The sequence below is a fragment of the Trichechus manatus genome, unplaced genomic scaffold, assembly GCF_000243295.1.
Source record: "Trichechus manatus latirostris isolate Lorelei unplaced genomic scaffold, TriManLat1.0 scaffold00091, whole genome shotgun sequence".
Classification (NCBI taxonomy): domain Eukaryota; kingdom Metazoa; phylum Chordata; class Mammalia; order Sirenia; family Trichechidae; genus Trichechus; species Trichechus manatus.
In genome coordinates, this window is record NW_004444027.1 from 6184166 (window position 1) to 6211384 (window position 27219).

Below are 27219 nucleotides of genomic sequence, written 5' to 3' on the forward strand. Positions count from 1 at the left end.
GGCTGATTGTGCCCTTTAGGTCTTCTGTATCTTTGCTGAGTTTCTTCTTAGTTGTTCTGTCCTTTACTGAGAGTGGTGTGTTGAAGTCTCCTATGGACATGAATTTTTGAGGAACACTGTTCAACCCATTATACCCTGCAACTTCCTTAACAAGCAGTAGTGGAAAGAGCATGGAACTGGAAGTCAAGAGACTTGACTCTGATATTAACCTGCTCTGTAACCTTGAGAAGCTCTATTTATCATTGTGTTCATTTCTCTCATGAAAAGATTGATCAGTGATCTTCAAGATCCCTAACTGTCCTAAAATTTAGATTAAATGTTGAAGAGTCATATGCATAGCTGGTTTCTGACTCTGTCCCACTTGTTTCTCTCTGTCTCCTGATTGTTTCTCACGGGTATTTTAAGATGTATGTCTGTAGTGATTAGTTTTAGAAAGGGCTTTGACATCTTTGGATAAAATATAGAATATCACTTTTCTGGCTCTTAAATAAACTGAAGGTGTTTCTTAGTCTCTTAGTGATTAAGAAAAGATGGTTGCTCTATTTGGATGAGGTTTTCCCATTTCTGTCACCTCTACCTCTACCCTGCTGTTTAAAAAAAGAAGATGAATCAGAAATTTAATTGTTTTGTTGATTCCTGAAGATCCTTTAACAAACACATGCTCTCAAATAGAAGATGGCACATTTAGGTTCCAAAGTGTGTTAGAAAATGTTATCCTCTGTCCTTCTTCTGAAAGAGTAATCTTTCTTATAAAAGTAGACCTTTTCTGTCTACTCTCCAGGAATTTTACTTAGTGATGAAGAAAGGCACAATGAATTGTAGATAGTGGGCAGTGTCTGACGATCCTGAAACCTTACTTTGTGTAACTAAAATGGAGAGTTAAAAAATCTCTTCAGCAGAGAGAGTTCACATAAAGACGCAAAAGAAAATGTTCATTTATGTGGCATTATCCCTTGCTTAGAGAATCAGTCTGTCTTTTCTATATGCTCACCAAGACACAAAAGGAGGAATTCTCTGGCTGCAGTTTTATAGACTTCAGTGTTCTTGAAATGAAAGTGCTTCAAGGACTATTCCATTTGTTATAGCTTTCTCATCTCATGTAAATTATATTTCCACTTTTCACTTTAATTCTTTGCTGTCATTGTCTGGCAAAATGATCATTTGGTTTCTTTCTGTGAAGATAATTGCTGATCACTCAGCTGACAGTGTCCTTTGTCTGCAAAAGTGTAGTGACCTTAGAATTTATTTTTATCACTTTTTTATTGCTACCTTTAGATTTCTACTTATGTCTTATTCCTTACTTTTGTCTTAGAAATGTCTAGGGTTATAAACATGCTTATATGGGACAGAAGTGTGTTTTGAGCTCCAGAGTTTCATTCAAAAACATGTCCCTTTTAGAGTCCTGGACAGAGCCAAGTTTTACAGTTTATCCACCTTCTAACAGTAGAAATATCTTTTGCTTTGAAATTGGGCAAATGTGCTGCAAAAGACTTCTTCAAAGTGTTAAAAAGCAAAGATGTCACTTTGAGGACTGAGATGCGCCTGACTCAAGCCATGGTATTTTCAGTGGCCTCATATGCATGCAAAAGCTGGACAATGAATAAGGAAGACCGAAGAAGAACTGATGGCTTTCAGTTATGGTGTTGGTGAAGAAAATTGAATATACCATGGAGTTCCAGAAGAAGAAACAAATCTGTCTTGGAAGAAATACAGCCAGCGTGTTCTTTGGAAGCAAAGATGGCAATACTTCATCTCATGTACTTTGGACATGTTATCAGTAGGGTCCAGTCCCTGTAGAAGCACATCATGCTTGGTAAAGTGGAGGGTCAGTGAAAAAGAGAAAGACCCTCAATGAGATGAATTCATACAGTGGCTGCAACAGTGGGCTCAAACATAACGATTGTGAGGATGGCGCAGAACCGGGCAGTGTTTTGTTCTGTTGTCCATAGGGTTGCTATGAGTCTGAACAAACTTGACAGCACCTTACAATAACACAACAACAAAGTTTAAAATGTTTGAAGGTGAATAATAAGTAGTGCACACTGCACCTAGAGCTATCCTGAATGAGTTTTATTATCATTCCAAATGTCTCAACTATCCTTTCCATCTCCATGCCTCAACCTACTTCAGTTCTCCTCAGCTATTGCTACAGCTGCCAAACTGGCTTTGGCCCTATGGAAACAAGAATGATAATGTAATACCCCTGCTTTAAAACCTTGGTCCCCACTTGCTTACAAAGTTAACTCCAAACTGTATCTTACCCTTTAAAATCTTGACCCAGATTAGCTCCTCTGTGTTAGTAACTAGATGAAACTTTAGTTATCTTCCTCTTTGGAGCTTCGTATTTCTAATCAATTACCATATCCTGTTTCACAGAGCACATGTGAAAAAGACTTAAGGATTTAAGTTGACATTAAATTCAGTTGTAATAATACAATGTGGACTTATTTATATAAAAGTAATTTATATAAATTATATAAACATAATTTATTGTGCCAATAAGATACTTTGAGGAGTGAAAGGGGCTTTGTTAATAATTAGAGATAAACAGCATTTTCCCAAGCAAACCAGGATGTATGATCACTTTATATATAACCCCTGTAATCCAATCAGATTACATTACTAGTTGCCTTCCTTTTTCCAAGTACATCTTAGGTTTTTATGTCTTTGTATCTTTGCCTTTATGTTTCCTTTCCCCTTCCCTCCCCAATGTCTGGAGCCTGTGTATCCTTCAGTACTCTGCCCAACTCATTAAGCTTTCCCAAATCAGCCCAGTCCACAGAGATATCCCTCTCCCATGAATTTACTTAACGTATTGCCTATATAGTTAATTCCCAGCTATACGTTCTGGTTTGTCAGTTATGTTACTGTTTTGACTGTTGTTTTTTGACTTCTTTTATTGTTTTGCTTTTTTCATATCTTCCTTCTCAACTGAACCGTATTTTCTTAAAACCAGTGCCTATATATGCGCAGCCATGTTCATTGCAGCACTGTTCACAATAGCAAAAAGATGGAAACAACCTAGGTGCCCATCAACAGACGAATGGATAAACAAACTATGGTGCATACATACAATGGAATACTATGCAATGATAAAGAACAATGATGAATCCGCGAAACATCTCACAACATGGATGAATCTGGAGAGCGTTAATGCTGAGTGAAATTTGTCAGTCGCAAAAGGACAAATATTGTATGAGACCACTATCATAAGAACTCAAGAGAAGGTTTCAACACAGAAGAAAACAATCTTTGATGGTTTCGAGGGTGAGGAGGGAGGGAGGGGTATTCACTAACTAGATAGTAGCGAGAAACATCATAGGTGAAGGGAAGGACAACACACAATACAGGGGAAGTCAGCACCACTGGACCAAAGCAAAAGCTAAGAAATTTCCTGAACACAGCCAAACACTCTGAGGGACAGAGTTCCCGGTGCTAGGGCCTGGGGACCATAGTTTTGGAGGACATCTAGGTCAATTGTCATAACAGAGTTTATTAAGAAAATGTTCTGCATCCCACTTTGGTGTGTGGCATCTGGGGTCTTAAAAGCTGGTGAGTAGCCATCTAAGATGCATAAATTAGTCCCAGCCCACTTGGAACAAAGGAGAATGAAGAACACCAAAGACAAAAGGAAAATATCAGCCCCAGAGACAAAAGGTTCACATAAACCAGAGACTCCGTCAGCCTGAGTCGAGAAGAGCTAGATGATGCCCGGCTACAACCAATGACTGCCCTGACAGGGAACACAACAGAGAATCCCGGACAGAGCAGGAGAAAAGTGTGGAGCAGAACTCAAATTCATATAAAAAGACCAGACTTAATGGTCTTACAGAGACTGGAGGAGCCCCCGAAACTATGACCACCAAACGCTATGTTAACCGAGAACTAAAACCATTCCCAAAGCCAACTCTTTGGACAAAGATTAGACTGGACTGTAAAACAAAAAATAATACTTGTGAGGAGTGTGCTTCTTAATTCAATCAGATACATGAGACCAAATGGGCAACTCCTGCCCAGAGGCAGGATGAAAAGGCAGGAAGGGACAGGAACTGGTTAAATGGACACAGGAAACCAGGGGTGGAAAGAGGGAGTGTGCTGTCACATTGTAGAGCCAGCAACTAGTGTCACATAACAATATGTGTATAAATTTTTGTGTGAGAGATTGACTTGAGTTGTAAACTTTCACCCAAAGCACAATAAAAAAAAAAGTGCCCATATTTTGAACTTAAGTACAAGTACAGTAAGTGCCTTATAGTTACTTAATAAATATTTGTTGAATATTTTATTTCCTGATCTACCTTTATCTTTCCTAGAAACTTTACCACTTTACATCAATATTGTGTGTCTGTCCCCCAAAAAAGCTTTAAGAGCTTTCTAATGAAAAATTTTGAGGCTTAATTATAACATTTTAAAATTAAATATTTACCATGAGACATCTTAAAATATGTCATTTTATCAGTTTAGATTAATATTTTTATATGAATTAATATTTTTTAAACACTGACACATTACAGAAATAGAAAAAAATGAAAGTGACAAGTACGTGACCCCATGACTCCATCCAGAGTCATCAGCGCTCACAATCCAGTGTGCACACTTTCAACTGTAGGAGCAGTCTTAGAGATGTAATACTATATTGAATGAATGCTTAGTTTTTGAGCCTTTGATTTGTAAAAAGTTACTGATTTTTTTTTTACTCTGATCTTTATTTTATATAGTTAAAAAAAACAAACAAACAAACCCGTTGCCGTTGAGTCGATTCTGACTCATAGCGACCCCGTAGGACAGAGTAGAACTGCCCCATAGAGTTTCCAACGACCGCCTGGTGGATTCGAACTACCGACTTTTTGGTTGGCAGCTCTTAACCACTATGCTTCCAGGGTTTCCTTTATATCGTTATATCCTAAAAATATAGATTAAAAATAATTTATAAAACTTTTTAACTCAGTAAAAAAATAAATAAATCATATATACCATTGTCTTAGTCACCTAGTGCTGCTATAACAGAAATACCATGAGTGGATAGCTTCAACAAAAAGAAATTTATTTTCTCACAGTCTAGTAGGTTACAAGTCCAAATTCAGGGCATCAGATGCTGGCGAACGCTTTCCCTGTCGGCTTTGGAGGAAAGTCCTTGTCATCAGTCTCCCCTTGTTCTGGGAGCATCTCAGTGCAGGAACCTCAGGTCCAAAGGACGCGCTTTGCTCCCGGCACTGCTTTCTTGGTGGTATGAGATCCCTATGTCTCTCGGCTTGCTTCTCTCTTTTATATCTCACAAGAGATTGGCTTAAGACACTATAAATCTTGTAGATTTCATCAATATAACTGCTGCTAATCCATCTTATTACATCATAGTGATAGGATTTACAACACATAGGAAAATCACCTCAGGTTACAAAATGGTAGACAATCATACAATACTGGGAATCATGACCTAGCCAAGTTGACATACATTTTGGGGGGACACAATTGAATCCATGACAACCATAAATAATTGCAAATTCTAATTTAACTTCCAAAAATAGTATAGCTTTATTCTGTTAGCCACTAGAATAGCAGTCACCATCCTAATATTTTCTAGCTGATCCAAATGCATTTTCCAACAAAAATTGCTTATGGAGTTTTAGCATCATTAATCTAGATCTTTATTGTTTCATTGTTTTCCTAAAGTTCTTTTATTTTAAAAAAATTATAAAAATAGCATATGGTCATTTCAGAAACTTGATAAGTATGTAAAGCAGAATGAGAAAATTGTAATGTCACCAATATTGACCTATCTTCCCTCCACCTTCAGCGTTCTCTCTCCCCAGAGATAATCATTTCTAACACTTCAGTGTGATTCTTTAAGACCCAAAAACCAAAAAAACCAAACCAATTACTGTCGAGTCAATTCCGACTCATAATGACACTATAGGACAGAGTAGAGCTGCCCCATAGGGTTTCCAGGGAGTGGCTGGTATATCGAACTGCTGACCTTTTGATTATCAGCCAAGGTCTTAACCACTGTGGCACCAGGCTTCCTTTAAGACCCATTCTGTTGCAAATAGCTCTGTACCTCCAGTTGTCAACAGTGCATTCACTGTGATATCTTTTTTTTTTTTTTTTTTTGAGACTCCTACACTGCATTGGAGCCCTGGTGGCACAGTGGTTAAGAGCTCTGGCTGCAAACCAAACGGTCAGCAGTTCAAATCATCTATGGGAAACCCTATGGGGCAGTTTTACTCTGTCCTATAGGGTCGCTATGAGTCAAAATCGACTCAATGGCAACAGGTTTGGTTTTACACTGCATTGGTGGTGACTTTGTCCAACATTATTGACTTTCACCACTATCATGGATGGTGAGTGTGTATGAAGATTAGTGAGACTTGCACCCTGCCCTCAGGTGGCTTTCAGTGTAGTAGGAAAGAGATGTATACAGTGATAACTATAATACAAGATGTAAGAGACATGAGAGGAACAGATAAAGTGCTGTGGGATCCAGAGGGTGAAGAAAATACCTTTAGTTGGCCAAGAGGTGATATTTGAGCTGTATCCTGAAAGGTAGACAAGATTTTAGTTGGAGATAGGGCATAAAGTAGATGTACTGGCAGGAGAAAGGCACACAGAACAGAGAGTTTACAAGGTTATTCTATTTTCCTAGATGGTTGCATGCATATACAGAGTAACAGGAGATAAAAGTACAAAGGTAGTTGGGAGAGGATTCTGAACACCTGTATAAGAAATCTTTGAAAAATTTTAAATAGGATAGTAGCATGATTAGAGATGTGCTTTAGGACTATTAACCAGGCAGTGGAGGCAATAGAGTACCAGTCACAAGGCCATTACAATAAGTTGGATGAAAAATTACCACAATGAGCTGTAGTGGCCATAAAGCTGTTGCTGAAATAGGACCTGTAGGCCTTGGCAACTACCATATTCATCAAATCTGAGAACACCTTTGTTGTAAGACACACCTTTATTTTATATACCAATGAAGGAGAAACATATACTGCCAATTAATTGTAAGATGTATCCTGAATTCAGAAATATTCGTAATGAAGAAACATGCGTTTTACAATCAGTGAAATAGAGTAATTGCTTGTGGGGCACATAAAAAAGATATTCAAGAGAGAAAGGGGAGAGTTGAGGAAATGAAGGAAAGGGGGTGAGATCAAAGACATAAGTGGAGCAGTCAACCTTGAACAGGAGTAGAATGCATCTTCTTCTGCTGTGAAAAGAAGGAATGAATGAGCAGTGATTCTGAGAAGATTCAAAGTTAAGAAGCTAAAAATTAAGCAAATTCCTATTAAATAATCTCTACCTTGATAAAAGAGAAGACAAGATTATCTGCAAAAAGAGTGTTGGTGATGAGCTTGAGGGCTTAGAACTTGATAGTGGAAAAGGTTTCTAGTAAGTGGGGTATGAAAGATAGGTAGTTAGAAAGAAGTAAAAGAATTCCCAGCAGAAATGGGGGGCCCAGTTAAGGTTGAAAAGCATAGATTTATAAAGAAACCAATTGGCCTTATTTTATGATTTTGTCCAGGAACACTTGGTACCCTGAGAGAAGGATGGAAGAAAACAAATGGAAGGTACTTTCTGCAGGGTAGGAGATTGGCTGGACAGGTATGGTGGAAGGACAGAAAAGCTAAATAATCTTAAATTTCTCCGAAAGAATACTGTTGATTTGGCTTGCCATGGAGTTCAGGCTAAGAAAGGAGAGGTGACACCAGAAGATCAGTGATAGGTAAACTGAAATGAAAAAAAAAAAAAAAATTGGTGGGAGGTTAAGAGATTGGAGATTTTAAAGAAGGTACAGAACAAATTCTTTTGAAGAGGAGAGAATAGTTAAGTAGAAAGTTGATTGGGGAATTTCAGAATTTAAGATTATGGAGGTAGAATTCTAAGAGTTGAGCCTTGAAGATGAAGATCTGTTATGTTTCTAAAGAACAGATGAGGGTATATCTCTGGATGGGCTGAAAACCTCTAGGGCTCCCCATTTCTTTCAGGATGAAGTCATTACTCCTTACAGAACAGACAAGATTCGTCACAGGCTGACCCCACCCTACTTTTCCAGGCTGATATAGCTAATATATCATCATTTCTTATAAACCCCATGTTCTGACTACACAGAATTCTTCTCTATTCCCAGAATCCTTGAAGCTCTTCCCAGAATCCTCAAGGCTTTTATCTACCCTTTTTACCTTTGCACATGCTGTTCCCATTGCATGAAATGCTGTTTCTATTCTTCTCTCCCTTGCAATCTCCTTCCCATCTTCAAGGCCTACTCAGATGTCACTTCCTCTGAGAAGTCTTCCCAAGCTCCTGCAAACAATGTTGAACACACCTTCATCTGTGCTCTATAGTACTTTGTTCATACATCTATTGCATTTTACCACAAGTATATTTATTTATATGTCTATTTTCCCAGTAGATTGTGACTCCTTAAAGTCAGAAACGTCTATTTCTCTTCTTTACTCACAGTGCCAAGCAAATAATATTAGGTGTTTAATATCTGCTTTTTGTTGTTGTTGAGTTTTGAATGAATGAACTAATTTGGTACATCTCAGAATTTAATGTGCATTCATGTCTCCTGGGAGATCTTGTTAAAATTGAGATTCTGATTCAGTGTGTGTGAGGTGGGGTCTGAGATTCTATACACCTAGCAAGTTCCTGGGTGTTGCTGGTGCTGCTGATTTGTGAAACTGATCCAAAGTGTCTTTGCCCAAGTAAATAGCAGAAGTGAAGTCAAGACAAGGTTATTAGAAATGGACAAGGGGAGCAGTTACAAGGACAATGACATGGAAAGACCTTCAGTATAAACACTGAAGTCCCCAAAATGATAAATGCGTTGAATAATCTAGATACTTTAATCGTAGAATAAAGCAGGAGACCATTCAGAGGATGGTAGTTGGCAAGGCTATAGTAATAGGGCTATATGACTTATATTTTAGAAAAGGAAAGCTTCTTGGGTGATGGCAGCTTCTGTGAGTTGGGACTGTTGTGAAGGCATGCCCTCCATGGACGGAGAAGGCTTTGCGGGAGAGGAGTGGTGGTGGCAGAAGTTGCCTTTTGGGGGTGGGTCATGAGAAGGGTTAGGGGCTTCCAGTGTTCATTCACAATAAAATGGTGTTTCTACGTGCAGGTAGGAGTGATGAGGGAAGAGGAAAGGCTGGATTATAGGGGAAGGGAAGCCCCTGAAAAGATGGTAGGTATTAGAATTTGACAAATGATCATTTCCTGATCTTAAGTTTCCAGGTTCAAGGCATAAAGATCCTCTTTCTTCTTCTTTTAAACTCATAGATGATAGAAAGTCTCACAGGTCTGGTAATGCTAAGGATGGGTTCAAGTAAAGCCATTTTTTTTTTTAAGTACTCTTACAGAAAAGTAATACATGCTTTTTTAACGTGAAATATTATAAAGATGAATAAAGAAAATGTTTTAAATCTCCTCCCACTATGTGCTTTGTCTTATAACGATATAATCTATATTAACAGCCTGATGTGCACTCTTCCAGCTTTTACCCACACAAACTTATGTACACACAGACCGCAGTTTTAATTCCAAAATGATATTTTTACATGCACATTATTCTGAGTGTTTCTTGCTTAGGAATATGTCTTAAACATCCCTCCAAGTCAGTGAATAGAGCTCTAACTTATTTTTCCCTAAACATTTTTAAATAGCCATGTATAAAATATATATGTACCATAGTTTGTTCTGCCATTCTCCTGTTAATGGGCAGTTTGATATCCTGTTTGATAAGACCAAAAAAAATTCTTATTGTTACTAGTGCTTCAGATAATACAACTCTGTGTCTTCAATCAGCCATACATATCAAAAATAACTGTTGTATCAATGATGTCTTTTAATGCAGCGCTTCAGTATCTAGACCTGTGTTGTCAAATACAGTAGCCGCTAGTCACATGTAGCTATTTAAATTTAAATTAGTTAAAATTAAGTAAAATTGAAAATTCAGTTCTTCAGCCACATTGACCACATTGCATGTGCTCAATGGACACGTGTGTAGTGGCTACCGTATTGGACAGCTCAGAATAGACCATTTCCATCATCACAGAAGGTTCTGTTGGCAGCCTGGTCTACACACTCCAATGTTACATCTTAAAGAAAGTATTTTTCAGTGGATTAGTGTTTTAATGATAGTACATTTAAAAAAAGAAAAAGTTATCTTTATTGGTTGCTTCTGCAGTTACTTCAATGAGAATCAATACCCAGATGAAGCAAAGAGAGAAGAAATTGCAAATGCTTGCAATGCGGTTATACAGAAGCCAGGTAAGTCAGTGAGCATAGCTTTGCTCTGTGGGGGAGCCCTCAATTACAAATTAGCATTCAGGACACTAAATCTCATCTTACTTTTCTCACCTTGGTGCTCTCAGCTCAGTCTGTGCCATCCTTCTGCTAGGAGTTACTGCCATATTTTGTTCAAACAGTACTTCTCAGGGATGCTGTTATGGTATTCAAAATCACGTACTCAACATTGGAAACTTTCCAGGGAATAACCCTGCATAGGATATGAGACCTTGGCATTATTTTTTCAAAGAATGTGTAGATTTCTTGTTTCAGAAATAGAACATGAATGTATCAATTCCACTGTAATTTTAAAATTTAAAATATTTAAGCAAGGTTTGTTAATAAAAATATTGAGTTAGATTTTTTACATTTGTTATAAATTATACAATTCGGTATTTCTGTTTGGAAAGGAATTATTTTGGGGTTTGGCTTCTCTCTCCCACATTGGGATAACTTCTGCTTATCTAGGAAAAACTTGGAAGAATTCCATTTTGAAATCCTTCCTATTGTTTATATGCAAGTCAACAGAGCCACTTAAACAATTCATATGTGGTTTTTTTGTATGTGCTAAAATATTCCACATTTTGCAGTTTTTATTACCAGAAACCATTCTCAGTTAAGATGGTATGATTGATCTCCATTTGTCTGATTATTTTAATGAACAAACAGTAATTGGTCCTCGCTTAGCTATAAGCCAGACTTCTAGCAGTCTAGACCCTACAAACTCAGCTCCAACTACACATAAGGGACAGCATCTGCACACTTATTTCAGCCCTAAAGCCATTCAGGAGCTTGAACTTTTCCTGGAAAACACTCTACCCCTTACCATCCAGGCCCTAGCACACCTGTTTTCTGGTTTCCCAGCCCACTGTGGATTAAAAGGGGAAAAACAGAAAAAAACAGGGGCAGGGGGAAGTAGTATAGATGGTTCATTATTGGCAAGCATAGTACTATCAGTAAGAAGGGACATTTGACAGCAAAGAAGATAATAAATCTGAAGTACAAACTGAATTCTGCCATCCAACATAGTTGGATTGTGTAGTCTAATATAGCTACCACAGTGAATGATCGTAGTGACCTGTAGTCTTCAAGAAAACATATGTAATATTCTCTTGCATAAGACAGCAGGAAACATTTAATTTAAGGCCTGAATACAGAGTACCATATTTATCTAGAATGATGCTAATTAAATGATGTGTATGGCTTTCTAAATTGAAGCATGTTATATTACTAGTTGCAATTTTTTTATTCATTTATGTGTTTATTCATTCAATAATTTTTTAATGTGTACATGGTAGTAGGTAATGCTAAAAGAAAATCACCTCCACAATTGTTCTAGCCATAAAGTCAATCAAAAGCGTCTTTAAAAAAGAAAGACATATCATCCCTTGAAACTTGTTCATTCTTGAGTTTCAGATATAGGTTATCTGAATTTTATTGCATGCATTCACAGGCAAAAAGCTGTCAGATCTGGAACGAGTTACCTCCCTGAAAGTATATAATTGGTTTGCTAACAGACGGAAGGAGATCAAGAGGAGAGCCAACATCGGTAATGTATCCGAAAGGCTGCTTTCTCCTTTTGAAACCGTTGGAAATATTGTGTTTATTTTAAGAGTGCAGTTAGAAACTGTCTTGAGTGATCCTGGCATTTAAGTCTAACAAGAATTGTCCTTATGTTTTTCTTCACTGTATTTTTAATAATCTAAACTTAGTATTATTTATACTATTTGTATTATAATAATAAAACAACATTGTTATTTATAGAACTCATTGCTCAATGTTTTAGAATTTAAAACTAGACATGTTACATTGCAGATTACTTCTGTGGTATGCATTAAAGATACTTGTAGGGGCTTCAGAGAGGGACTATGATACCCTAAGCTTCTGTTTTTTTACTGGGCTGTAACAGATACATACTAGGAAATATCTGATTAATAGTATTAGAATGAAAAACTTTATAGAGAAGGGACACGGCAAAAGGCAGTGGATAAAAAGAGCATTGAAGGAATTTGAATTGATAAAATTGCTATGGGAGATTGGTTTTGAGCTTCTAAAATTGTATTTTATTTATAAACATACTTCCTGTTCATCCTTATAGTTCTCAAATGCTTTGTAAACTCTGAAGACTGGGGAGCTATTTAATTAGTTAACAAGTATTTTATTAAGTGTATAACAGTCAGCTTCTCAAACTTTATGTGCTTAGCATCAGGGACTCCAGAATGACAAATGTGTATCTCCCCTACTTGTGGGCCGTTGAATTTCATCCATCTGAAGTTTAAAAGAAATAAGAAGTAGAGGAATCTAGGTTCTTGTTTAGTTACACTCTAATTTCTTCAGCACAAAAATTAATTCAGTATTTCACCCATTATAATAATGTAACAGATAATTTAGGGATCTATTTGCTTTTTTCGAAGAAGCAGCAATCCTGGAGAGTCATGGGATAGATGTACAGAGTCCAGGAGGCCATTCCAACAGTGATGACGTCGATGGAAATGACTACTCAGAGCAGGTGAGCAGTTAAACAGACGTTCTTGGTTACAGAGTGGATGGGACAGTGTGACAAAACTCAGGTCTGTGGGTGTGTTTTGTATGGGGTGGGGGAGGGGAAACAATCTAATGTCCCTCCACTCTGCTCATATGTCTAGTTAGATTTTCATGTAATTTGAAGGGAATGTGGTAAGATTCAGTTGTCCTGTTGAATATGTGAGAAATCGTTATTCACCCACATGGATTTATTGTCATACAACAGGATACTTGGCAAGTACGCAATGGGGAGGAGGAGGAGGGAAGAAGTTCAGAGGGAGGCAGAGAAGCAGAGAAGGTAGAAGAAGAGAGGAGGATCTGATCCAAACAAGCAAGTTACACCATTCACCACACACGCACTCAATGTTTGAGAAATACTAGGGGCAACTGGGTAGCTGCAATCCATGCCTAAACATGTATCAATACAGGACGCAATGGCAAGTCCCACCCACTATGGCCCCATTGCAGTAGGAACCCTCGTGCCAAGATGAGTGGTTCTTCCAGAGTCTCCCTGGCACGTTGACACACATCCTTTCATCAGTGCAATACCTGCATGTCTTTCCATCTCGCCATGATGTACTCCTCATTGCTTGGAAAACACTTATTTAATTATAGCCACTGGATGGAATAATTCAGTAACTAAGAATGTGGAAGTCTACCCCCCCCCATATCTATTGTCAGATTTCGTTAAAATGTTTATAGGATTTAGAATTCATTTCCATTTTGAATATGAAGAGAATGTGCGGCCTCTTCCCCTAGACCCCACACAGCAGGAAAATGTTTGCTCTTTCCCAGGGTGTTTACACTTTTTCCTTGCCCCTCAGCCACCTCGTAAATATAGTCCGCTATGTTCCAGTCTGTAGTTTCCCCTACTTCTTCTGTCTACCACCTGTTATGCAGCCCGTTTGCCAGCTTGAGCAGACACTGCAAGGCTGCTGCATTTCTATGCTTATCCTTTTTAAACACTAAAGACTAATCCGTGAAAATGAGAATGAAACCATGATATCCACACTTCCCAAGAGTTACCTTTTTTCGTTTTAGGACTCCAAAGCATAGCTCAGACCTTTCACTCAAGAGAATGTCCTGCAAGTCTTTCTGATTGGAAACGTTCCTGTTATTTTTCAGTCTACTTTCATAGATGGCTCATTCCCATCTTGTTTTACAGATGCCCTAAGAGTAGCACATCCCATGCTTTTTTCCCTAAGGGACTAACCCTTTCAAAGTTCTTTGATACAGAGTTCCCCTAAAGACGTGACAGGTGAGAAACTTACCCCTTGTTTGTAACACCATTTTCAGTCCCTGACATACATCCCAAAATACCAGTTGTCCTTTCACAGCTTTATTTTTTTAACACATTGAGCTTGTCCATGGAAGGAGTGCTTCACACTCCTGCTAAATAAAATACCTGCCACTTTCATTACACAGCTGCCTTACAGCAGGAGAATTACACACTTCCATATCCATTTCAGGCAGTTATACTTTTGTCCTGTCGTAATTAAAAATCCTTTCTCTTTTTTTTGTCAAAAATTCATTTTTATCTGTAAGGTAGTGGGCATTTGGTCTGCAAGATGTTGGTCTGTAGTTTTAAACTTTGTTTAGTTTTCTCAGTTCAATAGAGAAATACCCTGAATTCTAATTATCTGATTGAAAAAATATCAGTCTAGAAGCTAATAGCTTACTTGTATGGCCCTTCAAGAAGTAGTTCTATATTTGTTTCAAACAGAAGGATCCAAATTGTTGCTTTTAAATCAGTCACTCCAGGTTTGATCATCATCAGCAATCTTTCTGATAGAAAGAATAAAATTCCCAGTAAGAAAAAAAATGCTAGTACTTTTTGTTAGTTGAATTATAAAAATGTCATCAACTTTGAGTCTCTGGACCTGTATCCATCCAGTGTCTACTTAAATACAGTTCATCTTTACTCTATCATGAGACCCTTTCCTGAATGTTCAGCCTCCCCTTGCCCCAGCATGTCTTTCTGTGAGCTAGAGAATTTTACCAATCCAGTAATAACATTTTTTTTCTTATTTCTGCACATCTAGGATGACAGCACTAGTCATAGTGACCACCAAGACCCCATCTCATTAGCTGTGGAAATGGCAGCAGTCAACCACACTATCTTGGCATTGGCCCGTCAAGGGGCCAACGAAATCAAGACAGAGGCCCTGGATGACGACTGATCAGGAAGGGTTAAACATAAGACATTAACTTAGTTTTAGATGTAGCACCTTAGCAGACTTTCCTCGGTCCTTAACATGTGTTCTTACAGTATAACTTTGCAGTTTCTTGTATGTCAGTTAGCCTTTAGGGTCTTGTTCTGTGAAGATGGCATGGTGCCCTCAGCCTTTGCATATACTCTCTCAGTATTAATTCCCAGTAAATAATAACCAACCAACCAACCAGACTTCTCTCTCCCAGCCTCTGAGGCTAGAAAATCTTGCTGCTCCGTCTTAGCATTCCAAGAAAGTGCTTCCAGGTATTTAGATAGCCCTCAGTTCTCAAATATTAGGCTATGTGTAAAATCTTGGGTACCTTTAGATTCATGTAACACTAGTCTGTACACCTTTTTCCTTCCCCAAGACTGATAGGATGCAAGCTGAGGTCGTGTGGCACAGGATGGACAGACACCACTTGGGGAGTATCCACAGGGTGAAAGGAACACTAGAATCCCCACCTCAGCATGAGAATAATTGATTTCCAGCTGCAATAAGCCGTGCCTCATTATAGTCACACTGTGGCTAGATTATACTTCTTTGGGTGCTGTGCTAAGAATGTCAATGGAAAAACTTGATCTCAGATTTTGGTTGATGTTAACATGCCTAACACAGACATCCTTTCCTGTCACAAGCTGTGTGACTTAGTAGATAAAATACTGCCTTCTGCCTTTGGGACCATGATTTAAAAAAAAAAAAGGACAAAAAACCAGACCCAGCTTGAGAGCATTGGAAAAAGTATGAGCTGAATGTCTATGGATGCTAAAGTCCAGTTCTCAGAACCACTATACATTATGTGGCACAATTACCAGTGCCTGCCTGGAAATGTCCCAGGGTCATCACAGAAGTTACTTTGCCTCCTGTCTGTGTTCCCTTTCCCTGCTACCAAAAAAAGTCGTTCAGGAATGGAACTAAGGTCAAACATGAGTGAATGAACTTACTGTCTTTGTGTCTATTAACTGAGGCCCCTCAATATGAGAGGTTGAGGAGGACTTTATAGTGGGATTATGCTGACTGACTATCACAAGTGCAAATACTTGGCTAAATAGGAGCTGAAAAAAAGCAGGGGACGTTTACCGCTTACATTGTGGTGGTGTGAGAACACAACAGGATGTGGCTGCTTTGATGTTCTCTTTACTCTGTCCTTGTAGAGGTGTGAAAAGCTATATTGCTACAGGCAATTTATTTAATAATTGGAAGCCATATTGATAATGGATGTGGTAATATTTGTAAAGTTTAATCTACTTTAAGCGGCAGTAACTAATGGAATTTTTTTCCTTGATCACATATGTAGCACTTTTGTTACTTTTTAAAGATATTTATATTTGATAAATCCTTTTTTCATTTTGAGAACTCAAAATACCAAACAGTGAACTTGTGTTATAAAGTCACCCTGTGATCACCTTGTCATCTAGTAGCAAAATGATGAACTATTCATGCATCAAAGAAAATTACATCTGCTGGCCTTGTATGAAAATGATCTCTTGGTGTCCCGATTAAATGACACACTGTCACTGCAGGTAAGAGAAAACAGCATTCAATGTAGCAGCATAGGGTGCATTTGCAAGAGACATGAGTGCTGTATATTTTCTGCCTCATTCCATTTCTCCTTTCTTCAAATAATGAAGCCTTGGTTAAAGGGGAATATGGCGCTGGCTAATAACCAGGGCTTCTATCGTTATGTCTATTATCTGAAAACAATTTCTAAGATAGAAGTAAGGTGCCATTTCCTCACCTCTTCACCCTTCCTCCCCCACCAAATGTATTCACCTTAAAACCATTGAGAGAGAGAGAGGCTTACCTTCCTTGTTATTCCCCTTCTCATTACTGAGATACTATATATCTGCCAGTTTTTAGCTGGTCTAACTCCACTTAAGGCACACACTGACTAGACCATCTCCCTCTCTGTTTATTTTGCTTACATAAGTGTGAGGAAAAGTCTTTGAGAGGACTTGAAAGTGCTTCAGAGACCTGTGTGCATGCCTGGTCCTGCTCCTGTCCATGGATTTCAGGGGGAAAATGTATGTGCTTTTTCCACCTTCCAAGAAGTGAAGTAAAGCTGAGCGGTCTTTCCTGTTTTACTGTATTACTTGAACCAGCCAATTCAAGAGTAGCATTTGTTAATCTCAGGAATGATCCCCTCTTTCATATTCTTTCTTGGTTTGTTTGACTTTTCATTTCAATTAGGACATTGTGTTATCTTTCTTTCCTTTTATTAGAAGAAATATAACATACTGTATCTTTTCATTTTGATGGAATTTTGTCTGCTTATTCTCAGTTGAATCAGAAAGAAAATGAGAGAGAGAAAAAAATACACTCTTTGACAAGCCACATCCATGATTTATTGTAAGGAGATTATTATAATTGATAGCTTCTTTATGATAGGATTGCTACTGTTCATTTGTTCTTGCTGGTCTTTTTAAAGGAACATACTCAAACTGTTAAGACAGCTGCAGTTTCTAAAGAAATACAGCGATTGCCACAAAAAAGCTAAAAGGTTTCATTATTTTAAGACCTCTAAAGAAAGAAAAAAAGCTTTGGAGGATTAGTATCCATGAAGGCAGTACCAGGCCCTATCTGGCAATGTGGTAAAAATGAAAGAATATTCCTACCAGTATAGGATAGTATCCTATTCAGTTCAATAGAAATAGAAGGAAGGAAGATTTTACCGACAATTCTCTAATTAGAGAAGACTGCTAGCCTGCTATAAAGACCTACTGCCTTACATATAACTTTTGTTTTTTCACCAAGACTAAGGGTTTGCTTCTTTTGGACCTAGATTTAAATCTTCCGTTGGTTTTCTGTTTGTCCTCAGGTTCAGTTCTGCTATCTTGTCCAGGCCACTTTCATTCTCCTAACGGCACATGGAGTTGCTGCTGTTTAATTTGTAGTATCTTTGGATAATAGATTTTTTTTTTCTTAAACTTTTTCAGGTTATAGAGGTGGTATTAAATTAGAAACCCTAAGCTGCTCTATTAGTGAAAGAAAAGTAACCAAGCTCTTAAGAATTTCTGTTTTATGCCCTTTGGTGGTTCTGTTCCTGTTCTTTCACTGCATTTGTCCTTCTTCAGGCCCCAAAGGACTCTCTCAGGGGCTGCTCCTTCCTGTTTGAGGAAGACTTTATTAAAATGTGTGGGGTGGGGAGAATCTTAACAACCGTTATTCATGTAATTTATCTGTTGTAATTATTTTCTCTCTTGCTAGTTTTTAAAGACACTTTAACTGAATTACTGAGGTCAGATGGGTGAATTTCCTACCTTTTTTACAACACAACCTTACATAGGGACCTTTTAAAGATGGACCATCCTATTTCAATGTCTGCCTGTCTGTTGATAGCCCTAACATCAGATGAAGGCCCAGGGAGGACAATACAGTGCACTCGTATCTGAGACCTTCTAGGGCCATTCAGTACCAAATAGACATCTTGGTTTACTTCAGGAAAGCTTATAATGTTGGAGTGCCCCTCAGGGCAATTTCCTTCTTCACAATCTTGAACCGTTAAGTGGTTGGTAAATGTTACCTCCCACATACATTCCTATGACCCTTCACAGGAAGAAGGAACCTGGGGCAGAAAGGCTTCAAGCCCCCTCTAGGATACCTTTCACCCCAGCCCAATAGGGATGACCACCTAAAGAGACGTGAGGAAGAAGTGCAATAACACTGTCCACTGATAAACAACACCCATTTTGGGTCCAGACATCCAGATGTATTTTTACCTCAAAGGAAAAAAACTCATGAAAAACTAATACAGGTGTTTCAGTTCTCCCTATTTGGCCTTTGTCTTTAGGAAACGTTGGTTTTCAAAACTTTTCCCTTAAATTCCAACCATTAGACACCAAGTATAAAACAGACTTTCATTCAATCAGGAATCTCCAATCCCATTCTCTCAGTCTGAACAACTCCTCTTCCATTTTCCTCTGTGCTCCGGCACTAAGTACTGGTTTTGAGCTGACCTGGAATCTTTTATCTTTGACAGCTGGCAGAGCCGGTGGGTGTGGTCCATTTCTTGACACAGACGCTCCTTCCTGCCTTGAAAGCCCATCCTTTTTGACCAGCAACGTATTCCACTGACCAGCTACATTATCTCTCTTCACAACAGTGGAAATAGTCCCTTTTTCATAAGTGACCTCCCACCCCTGTCCTAAAAATGTGAACTTCAAGTCCTTACTCTCTCTTTACTCTTAAGAAGGGTTTGGTTAGAAGCAGTCTTCCCATTTAACTCACGGCTCTGCCTTTTTTTAAATTGCTTTTTGTCATTTGTTGTTCAGAGAACAACCAGAGTATTTTTTCTCCAGTGAGTCTCAGCAAATTCTTAGGCAATAATTTTTCTTGTTGTTGATGATTGTGTTCTTAGTAGCACTCTACATTGAGTGGTCCTGACCCTGTACATTGTGTACTGGTTTTCTGTGTTAATCTCTGTCTGTGATTTTCATCTTATGTCAGTGGTGATAGTTTGTGTCCTTTTGTTGTTGTGGTTATCAGTAATGTTTTACTACTGTATTCATTGGGGCTGTATTGAGACAAGCCAAATCCATTTATAGCTTTACTGAGCCGGATTCACTTGTCAAGACTTCCCAAGTGAAAGTTGGACACATTGACCAGCTCCTGCTGGTGGCATCTTTAGGGGGCGGGGAGGGAAGATGCTTTGGGGTAAGGTTGGGAGTTACACATATAAAGCATTCCTTTTTGTGTGCTGTTTAAATAGCAAGGATCTTTACTCAGGATTTGGGGATCAGTTGTCAGCCATATTGAATTTGGCAAACTGAGCTGCATGCCCTGAAAGCCCTCTTACTGTTTCTTTCTTTCCATATTGTCTGATTTACACTGCCTAGTAATATCTAAGTCACCCAGTTTAAAGGTATTGCACAATAATGAGAATGGAAGGTTTTCCAGAGGAGGCAACTCTCAGTGGCCAGTTCTCTTTGCTAAGGCAGTTATTCTCTGAGGAGACCATGGTCATACGCTGGTCAGAGTACAGGCCCTTTGTTTTTTCTGTAATGTAACCTCCTTCATTATATACTGTTTGTTTCAAAAGATGACTGTCACTTAAGAAGAAAGATTCCCTTGCTACTCTCAAGAGAATTACAGTACTAAGGTGGTAGGAAAGGCTTTTTGAATGCATCAAGCCAACAAGTCAGTTTTCTGCTTACAGAAACTTCTCTCTCACAAATAGGCTATGTTCGGAAAGGCTGTTCTTAATCCTCTTTATTTATTAGCCTCAAATGATATGCTGCTGCTCTTGCTATCTTAGAGGGCTGATGGTCGACTCATTTTTCTGTGAAGTGCAGCTCTGCCCCTGTGTATGTACGTTCAAGAACTAGAAGTTTCTGTGTTAGCTTTATTGTTCTTTCTTGGTGGAGATGAGAAATAGCAGCAACAAGAAAGCACATGATCTGAGAAATACCGTTTCTTAGAACATTGTGGTTTTTGTTTGTTTTGTTTTTATCAAGGGGTGAGGAAATACAGGAGAGAGTGAGAGAAAACTTGTGTGCACCCAGGTATCTTACACCAGGTATCGTCACCCAGCCGTCTCACAGATGTAGTAGGTGCTTCAGGGTTACTAATGTTCACATCCCTTAACTTCTGTCTGACTCTTCATACTGCATTGGGGGCCAGGCAATCAGCGGAACTAAATAGAATTCATTTTATTCACCTGAAATCTAACTAGCATTTTTACACCACTTGACAGTTTACCACCCATTATCTTATCAGCCAGCTCCCTAACAACAAAGGTTACATCTGTAAGGGGCAGCTTTGCCTTTTCCCTCCCCTGCCATCCGTTTTACTTGGTAAGTTTTCAGATCTCTTTGCCCCATTGTTGCCCTAGTGGTATTTGGACTCTCTGTGCCCTCCGGTGAGTGTCCAGGCACCCAGGTGCAGGTGGCATATGGGCAGCAGTGGGATGTGTGCTGTCGCTGCTCTGAGGTGACCCCTATCAGGGGCGTATGCGCACATACAGCCCGGCTCTCACTTGGGATACCAGCTCCTTCGACTCCATTTTCATTTTCTCTCTCTTTTAAATAAAAGTGGCTCTGTACAGCCATAATAACTCTCAAATTCACATTGGTGTGCTGTGATCAAATGAAGGTTTGGCTGAATCTTTTCAAATTGTAACCATGTAATTTGAGGAGGGTGGCATAGAATGAATATATAAAAATATAATGACAATTGTTCTGAGTGACTGAATGTCCTCCTGACATGTTATTAGCTATTTTAGCAAGATGTGTATTGGCATGGTCATAATTAAAAGAATTTCTACCCTTTATGAGATTGAAAATGGCAGATATCCCATCCTCTGCTTCCTTTTAGCACTAATGCTCCCAAGAACATTTGGAACAGCAACCCAGTAAACTAAAATAATGACATGGTGTTCATGTTCTCTCAAGTGAAAGAAAAGGATTTGGATTTATTTCAGCTTCAAAATGGAAGCCTTTGCTTATTGCTCCCATGTGACTTCTAAAAGTATTTGAAACCTCTGTCTCACATCCACTTTCAACCTGCTCCACCTTTGGGCAGGAACCACAGTCAGAATGCCAAACCAGCCAACCACAGGCAGGCCTTCCAGGTCACTGTCCCATTTGCTAACCAGCTAGGGTATCATGTTGGCCTGACTTAAGGACTTTCACTGCTTAATGAGAGCCCTAGGATTTTCAGATTTTTCCTTGGTTATGTGATACGTCCACTGCCATCACCGTCAGAAGGTATTTATCAAACAGCAGTTTATACATGGGTGAAATAAAGTTTTCCTTATTGTATCATATGATCTAGAACAAACAACACAGCATTAACACATATAAATTTACACCTGCCAGCTTTAAACAGCTATGTGGCATAAATGGAATACTGGTACTTGCAATGTCCTAAATCTTCTGGAGCAAAAGGACACTAGTGAATTTTCCCCCAGCTTTTCTCACATCACTATTGGATGCAGTCACCAGCATTCTCATGTCAGGGCCTTCTTTTGTTATCCTGAGTTTTCCCTTCTGTTCTGCTGGGTCAGTAGGATTGTCACTCTAGCGTCCAAATCCATGCTGTCTCCCGTCCCACTTTTCCTCCTTCTGACTACCCTGTCCTGTTGGGTGTCATGTGGTCTTAACTCCCTACACGGCCCCTGACCATGGTGTCTACTCTTCTCACCCTGAGGCATCACATTGGATGGGAGCTGCTGAGTCTCACTAACTAGCCATTCTCTAGCATATGTAGGTTTCTTGTTGTTTTTTCCATCACTTGCAGAAGTGTTTATTCAATTTTATGATCAAGAGTGAGCCTGCATCAAGAGTGAGCCTGCAAGAACACCAGCACCCAACATAGTGCCAAAGATCCCTCCTGAGTGGTTTGTCCCCCGGAGGCTCTCAGTTGTGCTGGGTGAGTCCAGGTCTGGGAGCCCTTCCTTTCTCAGGGCTGGACATTCCAGGATTGGTTAGTAGCCACTAAAGAAAATACAACTCTTGCCTTTTTTCTTTTTGTTCTCTTTCCATATTTTGCTGCTTCCCCTGGTACATGTCCATACGTATCTTTCCCCCACTCCGTATATCTGAAGGGATCCTAACCTACCTTAAATGTCTGGTTACAAAGTAAGTTTTATAAAATGCTGAGGTAGGCAGCTTATTCATAATCATCCTCTTCTCCCCACCCCCAAACCCACACACTTTTAGAGTTTTGGAAAGGTTCTTACACCACAGGATTCTTTTATTTTTTTTTTCTCCCCAAATACCTACAATAACAATCGAATGTATAGTAGTTGCGCTAGATCAGGAAAAGGATCGTGTGAAAGGTTTTTGCTCAGCATTTCTCTTCCTATAAGATCTAAAAGCAACTTTGTTCCCGCACACCTGCATTCCAGATCTACATGCATCATCGAGTCTGCTTGCAGTGGGATCCTATCATAGGATCCAATCATGACAATTGGAATGATTATGGATTTATGACCCCAAAAATTAGAGCATCCCATCGTTTATTTTCCCAGCTGAAAGTTAGCTAAATATCTTCATTAGAATTTAGAATGTCTTAAGATTAGAAATTCTGAGATCTGACTAGATGAATATAATGCTGTGATTTGTGAGACATGCATTAAAACAGCCAGCAGAACATTCTGATTATCTGCTTACATTCAAAGAAAATAGAATTATCACTGCAGTTAAAACCTTCTAACATGATCTCTTATTTTAGGGATCAGAGTATTAGATGTGCTGCTGAAGGGATGGTGCTACTCAGAAAGAACTGGAGTTGGGAAGACTTCCTTTCCCAGGTGTCTCCAGAGATGACTTTGGTGACTCAAAAAAAACTAACAGCCCCCTCTCCTTCCCCTAATAAGAAAAGAAACCCAGCTCACAAAAATCAGTGAAAACAGGGACTGTTTACCCATGAAATATGTATTTTTTTGGAAGAAAACATCGTAAGTAAATTATTCTTAGAAGAAACTGGATTGGAGTAAAGATGCTGTCATTGTAAACCATAATACAAAAAGAGACAGAGACCTCCGCGAGCACATTCGAAGCTCACTGTAACAGCAGGCGCCATTCGCTGTGCCCGGAGTTGTACTGAGTGCATTTACATACACCATCTCCTTCGTTACTCAAAGATTCACCAACCCTACACTGAGAAATACCTCCCTACAAAGTCCCTCACAAAGTAAAATCTCTAGTCACTTCTTTCATTGTAGTAGGCTGTTAACCAAAAAATGGACCACACAAGAAAAGCCAGCCTATCCCTGCTCTGAATGAACTCACTGGATCTGAACCCATTTCATTTTCTCCTGTGGCAGCTTTGGAGAATCCCCACAGTCACACTGTAGCATTGCCATCACTATCTGTGCACTTAATTCCCTCTAACACTGGACTGGCATTATCGTTATGGTCTAGACACCATAGCCTAGGCTTCTTTCCTTACCCAATAAGTAATCCCATCTGCTACTGGTTAGCCTTCCTCCTTGGTTGGTACTGGCGACCAAAATGCAGTTAACACAGTGAGGCTCTGCAGCTGTGATGGGAAACGTCTTGTTTAAACACCGTGGTGTCAGGGAGGCACTTGTGAAAGTCTTGCCTTTTGACTGGGGAAGAAGCATATATGGCTGTCTTACAGCGTGAGTACTGAGGGGAACTAGAACTCTCTAGTACTCCTTAGGTGTCATTCTAGTTAGTGAAGGCAAAGGATGTTAAAATCACTCACATTTCCTTCTTTCTCTCTCTTTAGTCAGCTCTTCTAGTGTTTTCTTAGTGCCTGTAACTTTCAGGCACCCTGCTGGAATTTAGAAGTGTTTTGCTAAGCCATTGCAGCTCCTTCTGCCATCCCTGCCATCACAGCCATGATTTGAAGGTGGGGGAGCAGAGGAGTCCGTGGTGCTAGGCCAGTACTTGTGGAAAACCTGAGGCTTGTATTTTGGTGCTGAATGAGTGCCTGCCCTGCCTTGGGCTCTCCGTGGTTCCACATGAGCCTTCAGTGGCAAGTAAATAGCAGTCGCAGACAGACAGATCCAGATTTTGGCTCTGTGTAAGAACTTTCTTAAAATCCGAATCCAGCAAATCAGCAAGGTGCCTTGGGGGTTGGAGGATCCCTGTCCTGCCATGGCTCATGTGGAGGCTCAGTGGCTGTTGGGCAGGGACCCTGAACAAAGGACGTGGGCTCACAGCTGACCTGAGGATTCGACCAACCTGAAATTCCATGTTCCTCCCTCCCCTTTTCTAGCTCTTTTCCTTTCAAAAATGAGTGATTGTCCAGTGGTTGGTTCTCTCATTATCTCTCTCTTCTAATCCACTCTGTCACGTCATGGACATCCTGGAAGCCCAAGAGTATGAAAGCCACTTGAAAAGGGCCACAGCATTGGGATCATACCTGGAGGAGAACCCACCAGGCTGAGAAGTTAGGATTGATGGTCCCAATAATAGATACATTTTTTCATTCCCTGGCTAATGGGGGTTTTTATTATCCACTACCCCCTTCCCCCATAAAAAAAAACTTTCATTTGAAGGGAAGAAGGCATGCATGCCTTCCAGTGTGGTACTGATCCACGTTTTTCTCCTCTGGCGGTGGTTGAGTGTCACTGAACTTTGAAATGGAGGCATTGTTTAACTCCTCCAGAGGAAGGAGGACGTGACTTTCACTAAGTAATATTCATGGTGAGACAAGTCATGAGACTTTTGTTTCAAGGTTTAGTCCTCCCTCTATGACTTTTCCAATTCCGTATCACTTCCAAGTCAAGCCTAAATTTCAGTCATTGTTGTGGCTTCCTTTAGGCACAAAAACCTCTGTTTTTTTTGCTTTTCTGGAACTAAGAGCCCAGCAAAAGACTTGTGAGGGTCATTTTTCCATTTCATCATTCATAGAAGCTGTTAAACTGGAACACAAAAGAACATGAGTGCTATGTTAATGTAAACAAGCAGCCACTCTAGTGATAACTACATTGAACACTCTTGTTTTCATGCAGATTCATGGGGGGACAAGGGCCCAAGTACATACATTAGTGAGTGGATTGAAGGTGAGAGCGCTCAGTTGTGGACTTCTTTCAAGAAGCATCGTTATTATTTGCCTTGAAAACCACATTTCAGTATTTTAGCGTTGGTGAACCCCTCAGTCATGCATCTCTGAGGATGGCACCACTAACCCAAAACCAAAGTTAAAGGATCCCTTCTCTTCGTAGCAGTTTTCTCTCACATCGAGCCCCACGTCCTATGACAGTGAGTCTGGAGCAGGCATCAGGACACTCCCAGAACTGCTCTTTGCCTCACTCCACTTCTTCAGTGGTTTGCAGAACACAGAAAGAAAGAGAGGTCTCTGCTGTCCAAGTCTGAGCCCTCATATCACTGATTACTTCAGATTAACCCAGGCTGCAAGGTAGGAAGCTATCAGAAGATCCCAAGAACATCATAGTTGCCTCCCCTGGAAGAGCCCGCAGCCTTCTCTGCCTCCCCACAGGCTCCCCCTCCCATGGCTGTGTATGTAGTACCTTCCAAGGATAAATTTTTATTGATGCTTTTTAAGTGCCTAAGCAAGTTACAGACCTCTGGAACCTGCCAGAGAGTTGTCCTATGCCCTACCCTTCTTCCCTCCCACACTGCACTTATCCCTCCACGGTGGGCATAGGGTGGCCGCCTTCTCCAGTGTCCCTGGTGTTCTGCAGGAGAACAACTGCAAGGGCAAGCAGGAGAGAAACCGTCATGCTACGTCAGGCTGGCTTTGTCACTGTTTTTCTGTGTTTCTTCTTTAGTGGTGTTTCTGTTGATGTGCTTATGGTCTTGGTTTATAGAGTTTTTTCAGGAGTCTTCTATTGCTTAGCTAAATCTTACTGAGGGAAGAAGATAGGTGAGCAAGACAGCCTCAGAGCAGAATTCTGCCTGTTTTTGTCGGCAGCTGGAAATGCATGCAGACCCAAGAGGGCAAAGAGTCAGATAATCATAATTAATAAATGTGATGACTCATTCGTGAATCCTGGCTGCCTTTTCTCATCCTCTCTTCCTAGACTTGAGGGATCAGGGTGTCTGTTCACAAGGGCTCAGAAAGGCTGTCGTTGGTAGGGTGCTAAGGTCGAAAGTGCACCTTTGAAAGTGAGTATGAGATAATTTGCTTCTTTTTTAAAGTAACTGAAGTCTGATCTAAATATGGGGCCTTTATTCCACGTTGGGTGTGCGACAGATTATTTTGCAGCTGCACTCTGTTCAAATCACGTAACTAAGCAGCACTCAGATGATTTATTGATACATTAAAAGGTTTTGCAAAATGGAACAATCCATATCCAAGCACTTTATTTTCATTAATAATCCAGCATTTTTGTTCAGACAATGGAATAAACCAAACACTGGGCATTCTTCTCACTGAACATGTATGGGCAAATTTGCAAGTGAAATTCTTCTGACTTAGAGAAGGGAAGTTGCTGTTGATGAAAAGTGATCAGATGGGAGCAATACTGCTGTGGTAGTAATGAAAATGAAGCTTTTCTGGAGTATGTAAACCCAACCAGACTTTTGGGCAGCACGTCATCACTCAGTTCTCCAGATGCTGTGTGTTACAGGTTCCACCAAGTGCTTGTCAGGTATCTGGCTGTAATTGAAAAGAGATGAATGTAAGCAAGAGAGTGCAGCAAGCTAGGGAATGTAGCAGTGAAATGCAATTAGAGGCAAGGAAAAGAACCCCAGCTTCTTTTCACTTAACTGAACTTGAACATCCAGCCAGAGCGGAGTGCTGGGGAATTCTCTCCATTTCG

At 39.7% G+C, this 27219-nt stretch overlaps 1 protein-coding gene across 8 annotated transcripts in view; it reads left to right on the forward strand.

Annotated features, from left to right (window-relative positions):
• The window catches only part of HMBOX1 (homeobox containing 1), a 324458-nt gene extending 297561 nt beyond the window's left edge, over positions 1-26897 (forward strand). For 3 of the 8 annotated variants that reach the window (XM_023736737.1, XM_023736738.1, XM_023736739.1), the window contains exons 7-11: positions 10187-10269; positions 11741-11836; positions 12702-12796; positions 13037-13108; positions 14853-26897. In XM_023736737.1, the coding sequence (XP_023592505.1) occupies positions 10187-10269; positions 11741-11836; positions 12702-12796; positions 13037-13108; positions 14853-14990 (484 nt within the window). In that variant the 3' untranslated portion in view covers positions 14991-26897. The remainder of the gene's footprint in view (positions 1-10186; positions 10270-11740; positions 11837-12701; positions 12797-13036; positions 13109-14852) is intronic. The other 5 variants (XM_012557228.2, XM_023736740.1, XM_004382194.2 and 2 more) reach the window with 5 other exon arrangements.
• The last annotated feature ends 322 nt before the right edge of the window (positions 26898-27219 follow it).